Raw genomic sequence first — 15,594 nt, 5'->3', positions numbered from 1 at the left:
TGCATTCCAAAAGGTGGGTGTTGATGGATACATGATCTAAACAAGTGAAGTATTACTTTATCAAACACTTGATTCACTCCTTTCTACAATAGGATGAGCTCTGTTCTCTAAGCTTAGAAATTGCCACCCACATTCCAGCTTCCGTCCTCTAAGTACGTCCCCCCACTCTCCCTCTCCTCCCCACACCAGGATACTCTCTCTGAGTCCAACTGTGCTCTGCAGGACCAGGCGGGTGGTGCCATCCCAGGCTAATGCATACAAACCAAAAGGGATTTTCAATATCACCTTTGAAAGGTGTCTTCCCCCTTCCTGCCCCATATTATCTGACCTCTCCACACTCAGAAAGACAACAAAAATTGAGACCATCACACACATGAAAGAAACATATAAAACAAAACATGTTTTAAAACATGGCTCCAAATGACCAATTATTGTCCCTTAAAGGTGCTTTAGCTTACCCCTGGAAGAAGGCCTATTTTTGTTTCCCCAAGTACCTCATCACTTAAGAAGTTTGCACCAGCGAGCAGCCTGCTGTTCTAACAGTCTTGTGAATTTAGATTGTTTGGTTAATTATAAACACATTTCAAAGTCAGTCTTTCTGGCCTTTTTCCTACAATGAGTGACTGCCACTCCACAGCTCACAGAATGGTCTTCAATAGTTTTCAGTCAAGGTTCAGGGAGAAATATGCCACACCGGGATTTGATTATTTACCAACATAATGTTGGAGTTGAGCCAAAGAGACACCAATATATTTTCCTTTGAAGTCTGACATATTGCCTGCTGCTTTCAATGCTGTTTTCTTGGCTGGTGGACAAAATAACTGTGGCTGTTTCAAAAATCACCTCCAACTCAAGTTGGGGGGAGAATGTGTCTTGTGATTGGTTCATCTTCAGACACTGAGCTCATTCTCCTTTGGGGTGCTGAAGGTGAGTCCCCAGAGTGGGGTGGTCCTACAGGCCATTGAGGGCCCCTGCCCTGGGTCTGGGATCACAACTTGACAAAGCCATTCAAGAAAGAGTCTATCAAATTCTTGGCACCGTGGCTATAAACAGACATGTGTAAAGAGATCATCAGCACATTGTCATGATGGCTTGGGTTGTCTTTTGCTCCCTCTTGTTTGGAGAGCCCTGAGAGAACCTGACAGAGAAAACAGGTTTTGCAGGGATTTGAGTCCACAGAGCCATTGCTCTCAGGCTACTGGGAACCAAAACACCCATGACAACCCAAAGGATTCACCGAGGCACTTCGCTCTTATCCCTTGCTATCAGTTTCTAAACATCACGGCAGAATATTAACTCTCACCAAACACCTGAGAGGTGGGAATATAAATTATCAGATGAGAGAATTGCAAGTTAGAAGTAAGTTTTTTCAAAAAGCTTTAACATTCTGAAACCAAGTAAATTCTCATTTATTGAGAAGAAACAATCTTAGAGACTATTTAGTCCCATTTCCCAACTGGTTAAGAATGACATCTCTATCATTTGAATACCTCTGATGTTGGAGAGTTCATTTACCAACATCATCGGACAGTGTTAGTACAATATTAAAACCGCAAGAGTATAATCAGACTAATTCCCCATCTTCTATTAAAGTACGACAGTTTTAGAAATATGACTTATCATTTAATTTCAAGTCATTCAGAAAGAATATAATAATATATAGGAGTAAAATCTTGGAAGTTAGTATAACTACTGGTATTGATGCTATATTATATATAATTTAAGTCTACTGCATTGTAATTTTTTGCTTGTTTACTTCATTTTATGTATCTAATTTCATTACTTTTCAATTTCAACTTTACTCAATGTGTATTTATTACTCTTGGCACAATATTTTATAATATACATTCTATTATAGGGTAACACGATATCCCAATTGCCGGAAATCCTCCAGGTTTATACCTCATTATTTTAACGTAATTTTTAACAGCACTCATTACACTCTCAAAAGTACCCTAGTTTAGACGATAAATTTATGGTCAAGTATCAGACATTTTAAGTTTTTTAAAAACTGAATTTCATTTTTAAAAATTCTACTAAAAATCTTCACACATTAAGACTGGAATCCCGACCCATAACTTCTCTGCACTCTTCTCAATTGATGAGCTTTAATTTTATTCTGAAATGATAAATCTTCCTGACTACCAACTATTATTAATAAAATAGATAGCTGCTCTGTGCTTAAGAACAACCACCACAGAGAGGCTGGCGCTGTGCTCTCCACACGGATGGAGTGGCCCACTGCCAACGGGATGTCACTTTCATTAAGTTACAGAGAGCCGGAGAGACCTTTCTAAGTCAGGCACAGCATGCTGGCAAATGTAATGTAAATGTCCTCATGCCTGAGAAAGCATTCCCTCTACTTGACCAGATTTCTTTCATCTTTGGGTGTCTCAGTTTCTCTGTCTCTAAAGGAGCACAATAATGCCCACTTCACAGGACTGGTGTAGGATTAAAGGGATGTTAGCCATAGGGCCCTCTCAGCTACCAGGAACAAAGACATTAGGTAATTGCAAAATGTTCGGTTCCGCTTCTCCGGCTTGTGAAAAAGGGGCTCCCACTGACTTGAAAGGGAGCATCATAGGCAGACAAGGAGAAACCCACGGGAGGGCAGAGCCTATTACCTTCATTATCATTGTCCTAAAGTGCAGAGGAGAGAGAGAGCGAGCAACAAAGAAGCTGAAGAACTGTGGTCACAGAAAAATAAGACATGGACTAATCAATGGGCTACAAAGAAAATCTGAAAAGATAAGTGTCTTAGTTTAAAATTAATCTGTGAAGATTATGTGCCAGAAACTAGGGAACCAGCTATATATTCTCTGGTCACTTGATGACATGTGCATGTGTTTTTCACAACAGTGTGTCCCATCCCTCATTCTACCCTTCCTTACATTATCCACTCCAATCAAAAAGCCTAATGGTGGTTCAATGGCCACTTTCAGAGTGTATTAAATTTAAAAGCTCCTATTTAGACAGCAAGGTGCATTCAAATGATTAACCGATAGATAATAAAATTGAAACTAGTGATACAATTTTGGCATAAAATATTAAGGCCCCTGAGAGAGAAGAATGAGTTTGGACAAGTAGAAAGTACTATTGTTGTTTTGGTGAAATCACAGTTAAGTATATGTAAGACATCCTCCTGTACATTAATACATGCTACTCAAATCAAAAGGAAAAAATAAATATAGGAGATGTCACTCTAAGCAGTATTTTCCCAGCAAAAGCTATGTCTCAAGAGTCCTTCAGAGCACCCTGGAAATGCAAAGAAATTCACAAACCAATTTGCCAAATTGGCTTGGCTGGATATTACCCTTTCGTGCATGGATCTAGCTAAAAGGCACTTCTGAATCTACCAGACTCTCCCAGGGCTGCTTCGACCTGTGCCCAGAGTCGGGGGCATCGTAAACAGAGTATGGACTTCAAGGTCAGTTAGACTTGGGCTACGATTCTACAATAGTTCCGCCATCTTACTGGACAAGTGACCTGAGAAAAGTCATATGGCCTTTCTGAGAAGGGGAGTACATAATCCCATCAGCCTTGCAAGGTGCTGGGAGGAGGAAACACCGACACTTAGAGCTAAGCGCTATACTTAGTGTGACCCATTGTGTATAACTTGAAACAACCCAGAATGAGAGAAGCCTGTGCCCAAAGTCAAACACCCTCTCACTCCATGAAGGCCAGGTGGATAAGTGATATAAGTAAGAGCAATTTTTAAAACATTACCATAAAATGCTTGCATACATTTGACCAAAATAGGGGGCTTAATTTAAGCATCCAGAAGAGCCACACTACAGTTCTAATAAAGTAAGAATTTTTAGATGTCAAAAGATAATTCTACTGTATAAATTCTGCATTTGTACAGATTATGCACATGATTCATCTTTAAAACCACACCCCCCTGGCCATTCACAGTGGGCTTCTCAGGGGCTGCAGGAGAGCCTCTGGTCCTGAACATGTAAAATGCAGAAGCACAGGAAGGGTCTCTGAGCAGCCGGTCAGCCTCCTCATTCTACAATAAAAGCACTGAGGCTGGGAGAGGAGAAGCTGCTTGCCCAACGTCAAACCATAAAGGCCTTTAGTTAGGATTTTGGGAGAAGCCATTATAAACCAAACCTGTGACAATCATCATCATCATCATCATCATCATCATCATCATCACCTCATCATAGAGCTTTATTCACTGACATTTCTAATTCTGTGGCCAAACAATGTCATTGGCCTGGCTGGTCCTAGGACTGTCCTTTGGGAATGAAGCTTCCTTCCAACATCACAACAGAGGGGAACCTGCTAAGATAGGTCAGTCTTATTTCATGTTTCCCAATATGACATGCAAACTAGTTTCTAACATGTCTCAGGGTTGAAAAATCTAAAAGGTAAAACTAATCATAAAATATACCTATTGAGGCCCTGGCCAGTGGTTTAGTGGATAGAGCATTGGCCTGGTGTAAGGGAGTCTCGGGTTCAATTCCCAGTCAGGGCACACAGGAGAAGCAAACATCTGCTTCTTCCCCCCTCTCTCCCCCTTCTCTCCCTCTTCCCCTCCCATAGCCAGAGGCACAATTTGTTCAAGCATGGACCTGGGTGCTGAGGATAGCTCAGTTGATCTAGTGTGTCAGCCTCAGGCACTAAAAATAGCTTGACACTTGAGCACTGGCCCCAGACGGGGCTGCTGAGTGGGTTCTGGTTGGGCGCATGTAGGAGTCTACCTAACCCCATTGAGGCACTTTAAAAAAAAGTACCCATTGAGCCTGGCCGATGGTGGTACAGTGGATGGAGTGTCAATCTGGGAGGCTGGGGTCCCAGGTTAGAAACTCTGAGGTCACAAGCTTGAGTACAGGATCATCTGGCTTGAGCACAGGCTCACCAGTTTGAACATGGGGTCATCGGCTTGAACGTGGGATCATAGACATGATCCCATGGTCACTGCTTGAGGCCAAAGGTCCCTGGCTTGAACAAGGGGTTACTGTCTTACTCTGAGCCTCCCACCCCGGTCAAGGCACATATGAGAAACAATCAGAGAATAATTAAAGTGACACAACTATAAGTTGATGCTTTTTATCTCTCTCCGTTCCTCCCCCCCCCCACCTCTATCACTCTCTCTCTCAAAAAAAAAGTACCCACTGAACACTGGTGTGACATTTTTTGTCCCCTGGTAAGAGACACTGTGCTAGACCTATAACTCAGGTAAAATGGCATCATCTGCACATAATTCCTCAGAGGAAAGTTAACAAATCAAGTATTTGGCACACATTCTTAGTGTCCATTATGGTTTTTTTCTACACAAATCAAATTTTCCATTTAAATTTCTGAGCATAATAATTCCTAACCACTGAGCAGTATATTTTAAAAGGTGATAGTCCACACATAGCAAGATTTAAAAACACCTAGGCAGAATGTACTACCTGTTTCATAACTCTTCAACTATTAATCATCATTGATTACTAATTCTGGAATTAAGGAAATATTTTATCCTGAGTATGCTGATTTAGAGATGGGTTTCCCTGAGACTGACTTTCAGCACAAAGAAACTTCAATGTTTAAAGCAGTTAAACAATAAAAACCCTTGCAGGAAACTCCCTCACAAGCAGGGCAGGAGGAAGCCAGGTTTTTAGGATGAGACGGATCATAGAACCTACCTTAAGCTTGAGAAGAAGGAACCAGAAGATATAAAAAGTTGGAAATCCAGAGGACAGAGATAGAAATCCCTGAGAGGGTGATAAGGGAAGGGTCCCAGGACATTGCTGGAGAGGAGAGGAGGGGAGGGGGAGAAAGGAAGACAGAAAGAGAGGGGATACAGGAAAGGAAAGGGAAGGGGTGGAAAGGGAGGAGGAAGGCTGTAGAGACATTTTGAAGGAAGTTTAGGTGACATTATATATGGAGATGAGAAACCATCAATTAAAAAGAACATCCTACCAAAAATTCTGCTCAGCCATATAATTGCACATTGTAAATATATACTCAGGGATTAGATTTTATTCTGTTTAAAACATTTTAATTAATGTTTTCTCCTTAAAAAATATCATCAATTCATAATGGAGGAGATAGAGATCAATCAACTAGATTGATTTTTGTGGTATAACAACTCAAAACTGCCCGACCAGTGGTGGTGCAATGGATAGAGCACAGACTTGGAATGCTGAGGCCACCAGTTTGAAAACGCGAGGTCATTGGCTTAAGCACAGGCTCATCAGCTTGAGTACAGGGTTGCCAACTTGAGCTCAGGATTATCAGCATGATCCCAAGGTCACCAGCTTGAGCCTAAAGATCGCTGTCTGGAAGCCCAAGGTCCCTAACTTGAGCCTAAGGTCACTGGCTTGAGCAAGGAGTTGCTGGCTTGGCCTGAGCCTCGCACCCTCAACCCCCCTGCCCCTGTCAAGGAACTTATGAGAAGCAATCTAGATACAACTAAAGTAAAGCAACTACAAGTTGATGCCCCCCCCTCTCTCTCTCTCTCCCCTCCATCCTAGCTCTCTAAATAAACAAATAGAACTTAAAATAAACACCCTCAAAACTACTTGAATCCCACCCAGTCTTTAAGTTATATATCAATGTGGGGAAAAAAATTCCTCCTAGGAAAGAAAAACTTAAACCCTGTTAATCTAGTGTGGACATAAGAAATAGCAAATGCACTGCGTGATATTTGGTCTGCAAGGTGAGGGGAAAAGCATATTACATTCTATAGAATAAGTTTTTCTGATCCCAGAAATACTAAGAACTCAGTAGCTTTTTTGGCTCCAATGATTTGTAAATATCTAGAAGAGCCCAGATTTTGAAGCCCTGAGGACACTTGCTAAAACTCAGAAATTTGGCACTAGTCTTTGCACACAGTTTGGGTTTTCTTTCAGAGTTGATATCTTACCAAATAGAGCCATCTGTGTTCCCTCTGGGAAAGGTTCAACTGTTCTGTTGCCATTGACATGATGTTTGGCTATAAAAAAAAAAGAGAGAGAGAGAGAGAAATGCAAGTTAAGTGTAAAGTTCTGCACACATACTAACACATGTCATTAAATGTGTCAAAGAACTATTTCTCATTTCAGTTAAAAATGGCACCAAAGTTTACCCTCCTAAGAGAATTTCAATTATTTTGTTTTTGATCTGTGACAAAGAGCCTAGAGATGGTCTAGTTCAGGTATGTCGTTTTATAGGGGAGTGTGCTGAGGTCCGACCTTATGCAGAGCTGTCCAGCAAGGGGAGGTAGAGCCAGCCCAGCCTGAAGCTCCTGACTCCTAGCCAGAGGGTCTCCACTCTGCCAGGCCATCCTCTGGAGGGCAACGGAGCTCTTGTTTCCAGGGTGAACTTGGGGTGGCATCCCCTGAAGAGCCCGGATGATCAGAACATTGACCCAATCAGGAAAGTGAGTCATAAAGACGGCAAGGTCACATTGGAAATAATTTTTCAAGGACACATCCTTTCACTACAATTCAAGTACTGTTCCCAGGAGCCAAAGATACTTACCTTCTTAGAGACCAGACAGATACTCTATGCTTGTTACTACTCTTCATCCACCCTGGTCCTCTCCACAATCATCCTGCCCACCCTAGTGCATATCAAGGACTTAGAACCAAAAAGTGACCAGGTTATATATGGTTTTCCAGCATTACTTTATTCCCCAAACCCCCATCCATATTCAGATTCAGGTAGAGAAGCTGAATATGGTCCATCTATGAGTACTTTAATAATATCCTCAGCAATTTTTAAATATGAGCATTTATGATGAAAATGTGTAAGAGAAGAATGGCTAAAACTCTTTGACACTGCACCACGTAGCACATGTATTTTGATGTAATGTGCTAGGAGAGTAAAAAATTCAAAAGCAAAGCTTACAACTATGTGCTAAGTCCTGAAGCGAGGACTAAAGGTACTGTAAGAGTTCACAGCAGAGGAACAGTAAGTTGGGAAGTCAGAGCAGCAACCTGAAGGCATTGCAACTAGCATAGAATCTTAAAGGAGAGGCAGGGTTTGGAAAGGTGGAGGATGCAGAAGCTACTTAGTGAGAGCAAGGAGTAGATACAACCAAGGCACTATCCTGGGCCAGCACACAGTCTAGTGTGTGCGTACTAGAGGTGATATGTTGAGAAGCAACAGCAAAGAAAGACAGATTGGTAGGCAGGGACCAGGTCATGGAAGATCTTGAGAACCCCATCCAAACCCATGGGAGCCCCGGGCAGCCTCTGCAACCCCACTGCTGCCCATCAGAACCTGAAGACTTCCAAAGCTCAGTCCAGTTCAGATCATCCCTTGGGGATACCACTAGTTCAGGGGTTTCCACTGGTTCTTAGGAATTTGTGGCACTATCTCAAAGAGAGAAGAACAGGGAGGAGGGAAGGAGCTGCCCAGATGAATAAGAGAGCAAACCTTACAGCAAACTCTAGGCATCAACTGGCACAATTAGTAGATGCATGATGAAAAGTCCCAGGTGGCATGGGGCTTTGTCAAGCACTCATGCATGTGGTTAGGACCACTGGTTACTGAATCCAAAGCAATGTGCTGATGCCCCATGTGGCAGTCACAGTGTTGTGCTATGGTGAGCATGCCATAGCCTTGCCCATGGTTCTAAAACATCTTCCTTCACACATATCAAGAGCCCTTTCAAATGCTTTGACCTAATAATCCCACTCAAAGGAATTCAACCTAAGAAAAATACAAGAGGAAAAAGAAGTGACACGCAAAACAATATTTACTGAAGTATCATTACTTTTAATGATAAAATCTTAAAAGCAACTCTCTAAAAACAGAAATTGCCTAGAAAGTTATAACCCATGATTTATCAACAGCATAAAATATTATGCAACACTTTAACTACAACATTGGAGAGATATATAGAGATGGGGGAAAATATTTGGGATAATGGTAAGTGAAAACAATCTTATTACACATTGGCTGTGGATTATAATGACAACTAATTAAAATATGAATGCTTGTGGGAAAAGACTGCCAGGAAATCATGTAAAAATGAAAACAACTAAGGAAATTATGCAAGATGTTTACCTTTATTAATTTCCTTGGTATTACATTCTTATTTTCTACATGAAAAGATGTTTGCTTGGATTTTTTTTAAAAATCAACAAATTACAGATTTTAAAAAAATCTTCACCAATACTTGGTTCCTCGAGACAGTCCACCAAGCCTTATTTATTATAACCCAGTACACATTTATAATAAAACATGTAGCCTTTTGACATATCTTCTGGGATAGCTCAAGAGCACCTCCAACACAAGATGACCTTCCACTGCAAACTTGACTCTCTTCCAGAATCCTAGCCTCTGGGATTCAGACACCATCCTCCCACCCATCTTGCCCGTTTTCTCTCCCTCACCACCCACATCAAATCAATCTATCACTAGATCTACCTAAGTTTGCCTTCTAGACATTTTTACAACCCTTCCACTTCTTCCCTTTAACACCAAAACCACTCCATTCCCAACTGTGATGGCCTCTGCACCTGGCTCCTCCCATCATCTCTATACCTCCTTTCTAACTGGGTCTTCCCAGTATAGTCACGTTGCCTCTCGAAAAGATGAACTCTGATTACATGACACAAACTCCCTAACCTCCCCCCACCCACCCACTGTGCTGAGGCTAAGCCAAAATTCTCACACAGCCTTGAAGGACCACGTGCTCTGGCTACCTCGTCCCTCATTCCCTCTCTGACAGCCATGCTGCTCTTTGGGACCAGTGTCCTCTTATTGCAGCTCTCAGCAGAGCTGTACCTTACACTCAGTCATAATTTGGATGAGCAGACTGTAAGCTCAGGGAGGGCAGGGCTGGCATCTCTTTTGCCTCACCATATCCACAGTCCTAGCACCGTACAGGACACAGCATAGGTGTTCCATACATACTATAGTTGGTAACTGATAAAGGAATACATGAACAGTTCTAAAATGTCTCCCTTTAACACCATTACAAAAGATATATCATTTGATACACTAAAAATATCTCTCTCTTTATAGATACATGTTTCCCTCCTACAAAAATGATCATTACAAATAATCACTCAGAAACAGTCTCCTCAGCCACGTGGCCTTCAGACAAGGGGACTTCTCTGTTCCACTTAAAGTCTAAGCCCCTTCCCTGCCCGTTCACCCATTCTCAGTGAGAAGGCAGCAGTGCTAATGGAGGTGGAAAGGCAAGAAATGCTACTCGAACAGGAGAGGAAGGTGAAAGTTCAAGTGCAACTCTCTCCTCACTGCTAAGGTTAGCTTCATCTTTTATTCCAGAGCCCAAGGCCCAAAAATAATAGGGTCTGTAAACTCAATTTTACACTTTCTTCTGCAGCTGAGTCTTACATCAGTCCCTACAGAGCAAAAACACAGCACTAGCCAATAAAAGATGGTAGTTTGGGCTCTGGAATAAGACTGACTGACTTTGAATCTCAACTCTCCCATTTTCTAGCTTAGTCCCTTAATCTCTTTGTGCCTATTTCCTCATGGTAAGGTTTATTCATTTATAATAACAACCTCATTGGTTGCTTTGAGAATTAAATCAGTTAACATATATAAAGCACTTAGTGCTTGGTACATAGTAAACATGACTTAACTGTTAGACCAGTATTATCATCTACATGTGAACATTTATTTTTCACAAGATCCGAATCAGGAATGACAAATCCATGGCACTTATTTACCTCTCCTCCCCTTCCACACGGATGGCAGACATCACTAATCAACCACAGCACACTTTCTCTATCTCCAAATGTGACCACAAAATCCTTTCTCCACTTAGCACCCCACAGAATTTCTCATTTAAAGAGCACATCCGTGCTTAAATCATTTGTCATTCTTTATCTAAATGAATAAAATGTTAAGATGGTAGAAAGAAAGAAGCCATTTCCTTCTCATTTCTACATGACAAATTGTGATGAAAATACAGATCCTTTGATAATCTCCAAAGTTCTACAGATAGCTGTAGGGATAGAAGCCAGGGGGGGGGGGGGGGATCCAAGTGCTACTTTCTATTCCATGATAAGGGAATGGTGAGTTTTTAAAAACTGATGACAGTCTGTTCCTAGAAACCAAGGCTGAATCTCTAAGGACACTTCCCCAGTGAAACTGCTAAGTATTTGGGAGCTAAGGAACCAGAGATCCTTGAAACACATTACACAGGTCAAATAAGATTTGGGGGTAGGGAAGGACTAACATGGGAACCTAATGAGCGTTTATACTTTTTTTTTTCCAAAATTGGTTGCACATTTCACCACAGAAACAATCAAACTGACTAAATAGAGAAGTCACTCATTGATTGGGTAGTAACTATTGATTACCATCAGAGTATGGAATGGAGACAGGAGGCACTGTCTGACAGGGACATCTGTTGCCTGGCCACGGGGGGGGGGGATGCCTCCAATCGGCTGCTTGGGCAGATGTCCCTGCGCCGGCTGCATGGGGGGCACGTTAAAGGCCAGATGCTGCAGGAGGACAACCTCTGATGATAGCCAGATGTGTCCTCAGTCAAGGGTATATGAGGACAAGAAATAGTTTTTCATTTATCTTGAAAGCCCAGGGCCTAAGGAGCAGCAAGGTTAATCAGACCAAGTTTGGGTCAAAGTCAACTATCGGAGAGACTCTAAAGGGGGTTTGGGGGACATGTTCAAAAGCTTTAGAAGATGACACTGATACTATTTTTTGCTTTGTTTTGTGAATATCTAATGCACTTCAAGCTTTATGACTGTTTTCTCCCTTAAAAAATACAATAAAACTGTTTGATAATAAACCTATAATAATGTAAATTCAGACATAAACCAACCAGTGACTAGCTCCATCTCCTGTACTCAAACTGAGACAGCTAAAATTCATATTTTCTGGGTGAGGGGGGATCAGATAAGTAAATGGCAGGGAAGTGGGGGACTGAAGAGTGGGCTCTCAAATCCTCAATATTCTCCTGTAGGTCCAACCTCCTACAGTCTGGGTGGCCATATTGGCACTGACTAATTGGAGATTCTAGGAACTGCTACTGTTGTCCTGGGAATCCTGGTCAGCTGCTGGACCCAAAATCAGCCCAGGACTAAAGCCTCAGTGCCTGGGTCAGCTAAGAGTGAGAGCTCCTCCCAGGCATGTTATTAACCCCATAAAACCCAACTCATACTTGTCATTGTCACTATCAGTCATTCATGCTGCTATGAAGCTTATCAGCGATTAGGTGCAGTTTGGGACTGAAGTAAAACTACATTTATTTCACTAAAATGGCAATAAAAACCTGTCAATTCTAAAAATGAAATATTGTGTCACAGTACCCTACCACACTGTTTCTTTGTGGCTCTTTCTCCAGGTCTCACACATCTGGTGTCCCAAGGTACAAATTAGACTAGAACTATGTGAGTGAGGTTCGTGCTTGGCCCATAGTCCTAGCTTTGGAGCAGCGTCTCCCAACTCTAGTAGAAGGCCCTCCATCACACTGACTAGGCATTCTGGGCCCTGATCTTAGTGTTCTGAGGAAGGTCTGATGGCTGTGAGTGTTGCTTTGTAAAGAAGGCAGAGCAGGAGCCCTGAGCCTGCACCTGTCGCCTGCTTGCTCAAATATGGGGCAGGCGCACCGGGAGAGAACAGGCAATGATGTTCTAGTCACCTTGGCCCAGGAGTACCTTGGTTCTATGTTGTTCTTGTCCCTACAGTTCCCATAATTCTGGGCTATGATGTTTTAAGGTGAAACTAACCCAGAGTGGGTTTTGCCCCCAATAGTGTACTCTATATGTGAGGAGGAGGAGAATGAAATGAGATGGTCCGGGGGGGGGGGGGGAACGACAGCATATTAGTAAGAGGGCATTACTCAGCTTGAGTGCCAACTGAATCCTGGTCTGAGGAAGTCTGAGTCCTTTGAACTGATTGATGAGGTGCACCACTAGAGGCAGGTGGGATTTGTGGTAAGGGGAGGTTAAAAGGAGCCCCCAGTAAAGGCAATGTTGTGAATGAGACAAAAAAAGTCCCCAAATGCTGTGGGCACTCAGAGGCAAGCATTCCTCTGAAAGCTCCAGGAGAAATAAAAAGCCAGCCCTCACTGTGTGTGAACGGGAGCTGCCCTAAAAACAGAAGAAATACCATGGACTAAACAGAGAAAATTTAGACGGAAATAGTTTAAGATCGCAGATAAAGAAGAAAAGTCATAAATCATTCATTATTTTATCCTTAATGTTCTGACCACTGTCCTTCCTCCATTAATCCCACCCACCACCATTCTCCCTTCTCCCTATGCTTCAGGTGCAGCAAACCTAGGGTGCATCTCTTGGCTAGTAGAGAGCCCAACGCCCTGACTCAGGCAGCGCCTGTACCTCCCAGCATCTTTCTGGGAAGGGCATATCTGTCCCAGTAAGTCAAGACATAGGGATCCATGTTGTGCCCAGATAACATCACAGCACAGAAAATAGTTAATGAATACCAGTTACGTGCCAGGCACTGGGCTTACTGTTGGGGCTACAAAGATAGTAAGATAACGCCTTCTCGTCATCCCCCAACCAGCAATGAGCTTGCCCCACTCTTTAGGGTGCTAACCAGGTGCAGCTATGCAAGGCTTCCGTGTCGGCAGCACTGCCTACAGCCTGAACACAACCTGTTACCCCACTACGATCAGACTAACATGAGTTTCCGATTCATATGACATTATTCCAGTAAAAGCATTCCATCACTGTTCATCTTATTTTGGAAGAATTCCATATTCACTTTCATAACACAATGGTATTAATTGCCACATTTAAGAGCCATATCTAACTTAGGCTGCTGTGATAAGCATAAAATATTAATAGAAAATTTCCACCTGGCTTTCATGAAATCTCCTCTCACCCTCATAACACATTTAATTCCTAATGACTACCAAAATTAGATAATCTTGAGAATAGAAATTCCTTTTAATTCTTTTTAAAATTAAATCTTTCTGTTAGTCTGATAAATGTAACATCCCTATGAATAACAGTGTTGAAAACAGTAGCTGTAAACAAAAACGATTTTCATTTATTCTAAGGTACATATGTCCTACTGATCCAAATCCGTATTTTAAATTTTTTTAGATGAATGCTAAACACATTTATAAAGGGTCACACAGCAATCACACATTTTAGTATTGTTTTTAAAAACGCTGCCCTTCAGAGACTCGTCGAGGACCCTGGCTTCCCTGGCTTGCCAGCTTTAGTTCCTTCCACATGGATGAAACAAAGTGACCTGCATTCTGACCAGCACTTGTCGATGTTCGTCCTGCCACATTAAAATAATCAGTGTTACACAATATCTCAGTCTTGTGAACATAATTAAGACATGAGACCCACAGAGGTATTTTCTCATCCTATTATCAGTTTCTTATCACTTTGGAGCCGAACTGTATGCCTCTAATACCACTAAACTGGCTTTTTACAAACGGTTCTATACACCGCACAGACAGGTGATGCAGAGCCCTTCCAAGGCACTAACATGCAGCACGGTCTTCCTTCTCCTTCCTGGTGAGCTGTGAGCAGCCTTCAGCAGGAAGCGCAGTGCCCCTCGGTGGATGTTGTATGAGGCACCATCAGCTGTCAGTCAGGCGATGGGCAGGAATGGTCCAGTAACTCCTCCTTCCTCCCCTGCCCCCCCCCACCCCTCTGACAGTGATAAATGATCGGCCCTCTGCTCAGCTGAGCCTGACGGGCCCAGACTTCCCCTTGCAATCTGTTCCAGACCACCACCAACCTCCCCCCCGCCCCGCCCCCGACATCCCCTGTCAGCACTACAAAGCAGGCTGTTCAAGGGTAAGGTCAGATCTCCTTGCTTTCTTGTTGCAGTTCTTTCATGAAAAAGAAATTATGATTTTATTTCAAAATGGAAGCTCCTAATCAAATTGGAACTTGTTGTTACAACCCTCACAGAAAACTTGTCTTGTTCTTTCTGCACATCAGGAATGGGGCAGATACAGCTAAATATGGGGCCTTTAAGAAGAAAGAAAAATAGCCATCGGTATAAACATAGCTGTCAACTTGTCTTTCATTAAAATTAGAAAGCTTCCAAGTTATTAAATTAATATCTGCTGTGCGGGGGAAGGGAGACAAAAGATTCTGAGGGGAATAAAATATTGATAAAGAGATAGAACATTAACATTGAAGATGGAGATTCATCAGAGGTCAGCTCCTACAATACATTTTGCTCATCTACAAAGACAGTCCTTTCAAGATTGTCTGCAAAACAAACAAACAGACAAACAAAATAACTGGTACCAACCTTTTGCATAAAACAATCTCTGCTGTGGGGTAATATGCAGCCATTATCAAGAGTTAGCTAACTATTAATATAGACATGGAACTATCTACGGTGTGTTCGGTTCTTTGCGGGGGAGGGGAAAAGAATTAATGGGCAGAATAAGCTGTATAATGTGCTATAATTTATTTTTTTAATATGCTGTTTGTACTTTTTGAAGTTTGTCCCATAGGATCAATTACTTTTTTGAAAATAAGACTAGCCTGACCAGGTGGTGGCCCAATGGATAGAGCATCGAACTGGGACATGGAGGAACCAGGTTCAAGACCCTGAGGTCGCCAGCTTGAGCGTGGGTTCATCTGGTTTGAGCAAGGCTCACCAGCTTGAGTCCAAGGTCGCTGGCTTGAGCAGTGGGTCACTCGGTCTGCTGTAGCCCCCCAGTCA

At 42.3% G+C, this 15,594-nt stretch overlaps 1 protein-coding gene across 5 annotated transcripts in view; it reads right to left on the bottom strand.

Annotated features, from left to right (window-relative positions):
* The window catches only part of MSRA (methionine sulfoxide reductase A), a 450,515-nt gene that overhangs the window by 249,290 nt on the left and 185,631 nt on the right, over positions 1-15,594 (bottom strand). For all 5 annotated transcript variants that reach the window (XM_066278730.1, XM_066278710.1, XM_066278701.1 and 2 more), the window contains exon 2: positions 6,863-6,931. In XM_066278730.1, coding sequence (XP_066134827.1) covers positions 6,863-6,931 — 69 coding nt within the window. The remainder of the gene's footprint in view (positions 1-6,862; positions 6,932-15,594) is intronic.

The sequence above is a fragment of the Saccopteryx bilineata genome, chromosome 1, assembly GCF_036850765.1.
Source record: "Saccopteryx bilineata isolate mSacBil1 chromosome 1, mSacBil1_pri_phased_curated, whole genome shotgun sequence".
In the NCBI taxonomy this organism is placed as follows: domain Eukaryota; kingdom Metazoa; phylum Chordata; class Mammalia; order Chiroptera; family Emballonuridae; genus Saccopteryx; species Saccopteryx bilineata.
Note: the sequence above shows the minus strand (reverse complement) of the source record. Positions and strands in the feature narration are given on the sequence as shown.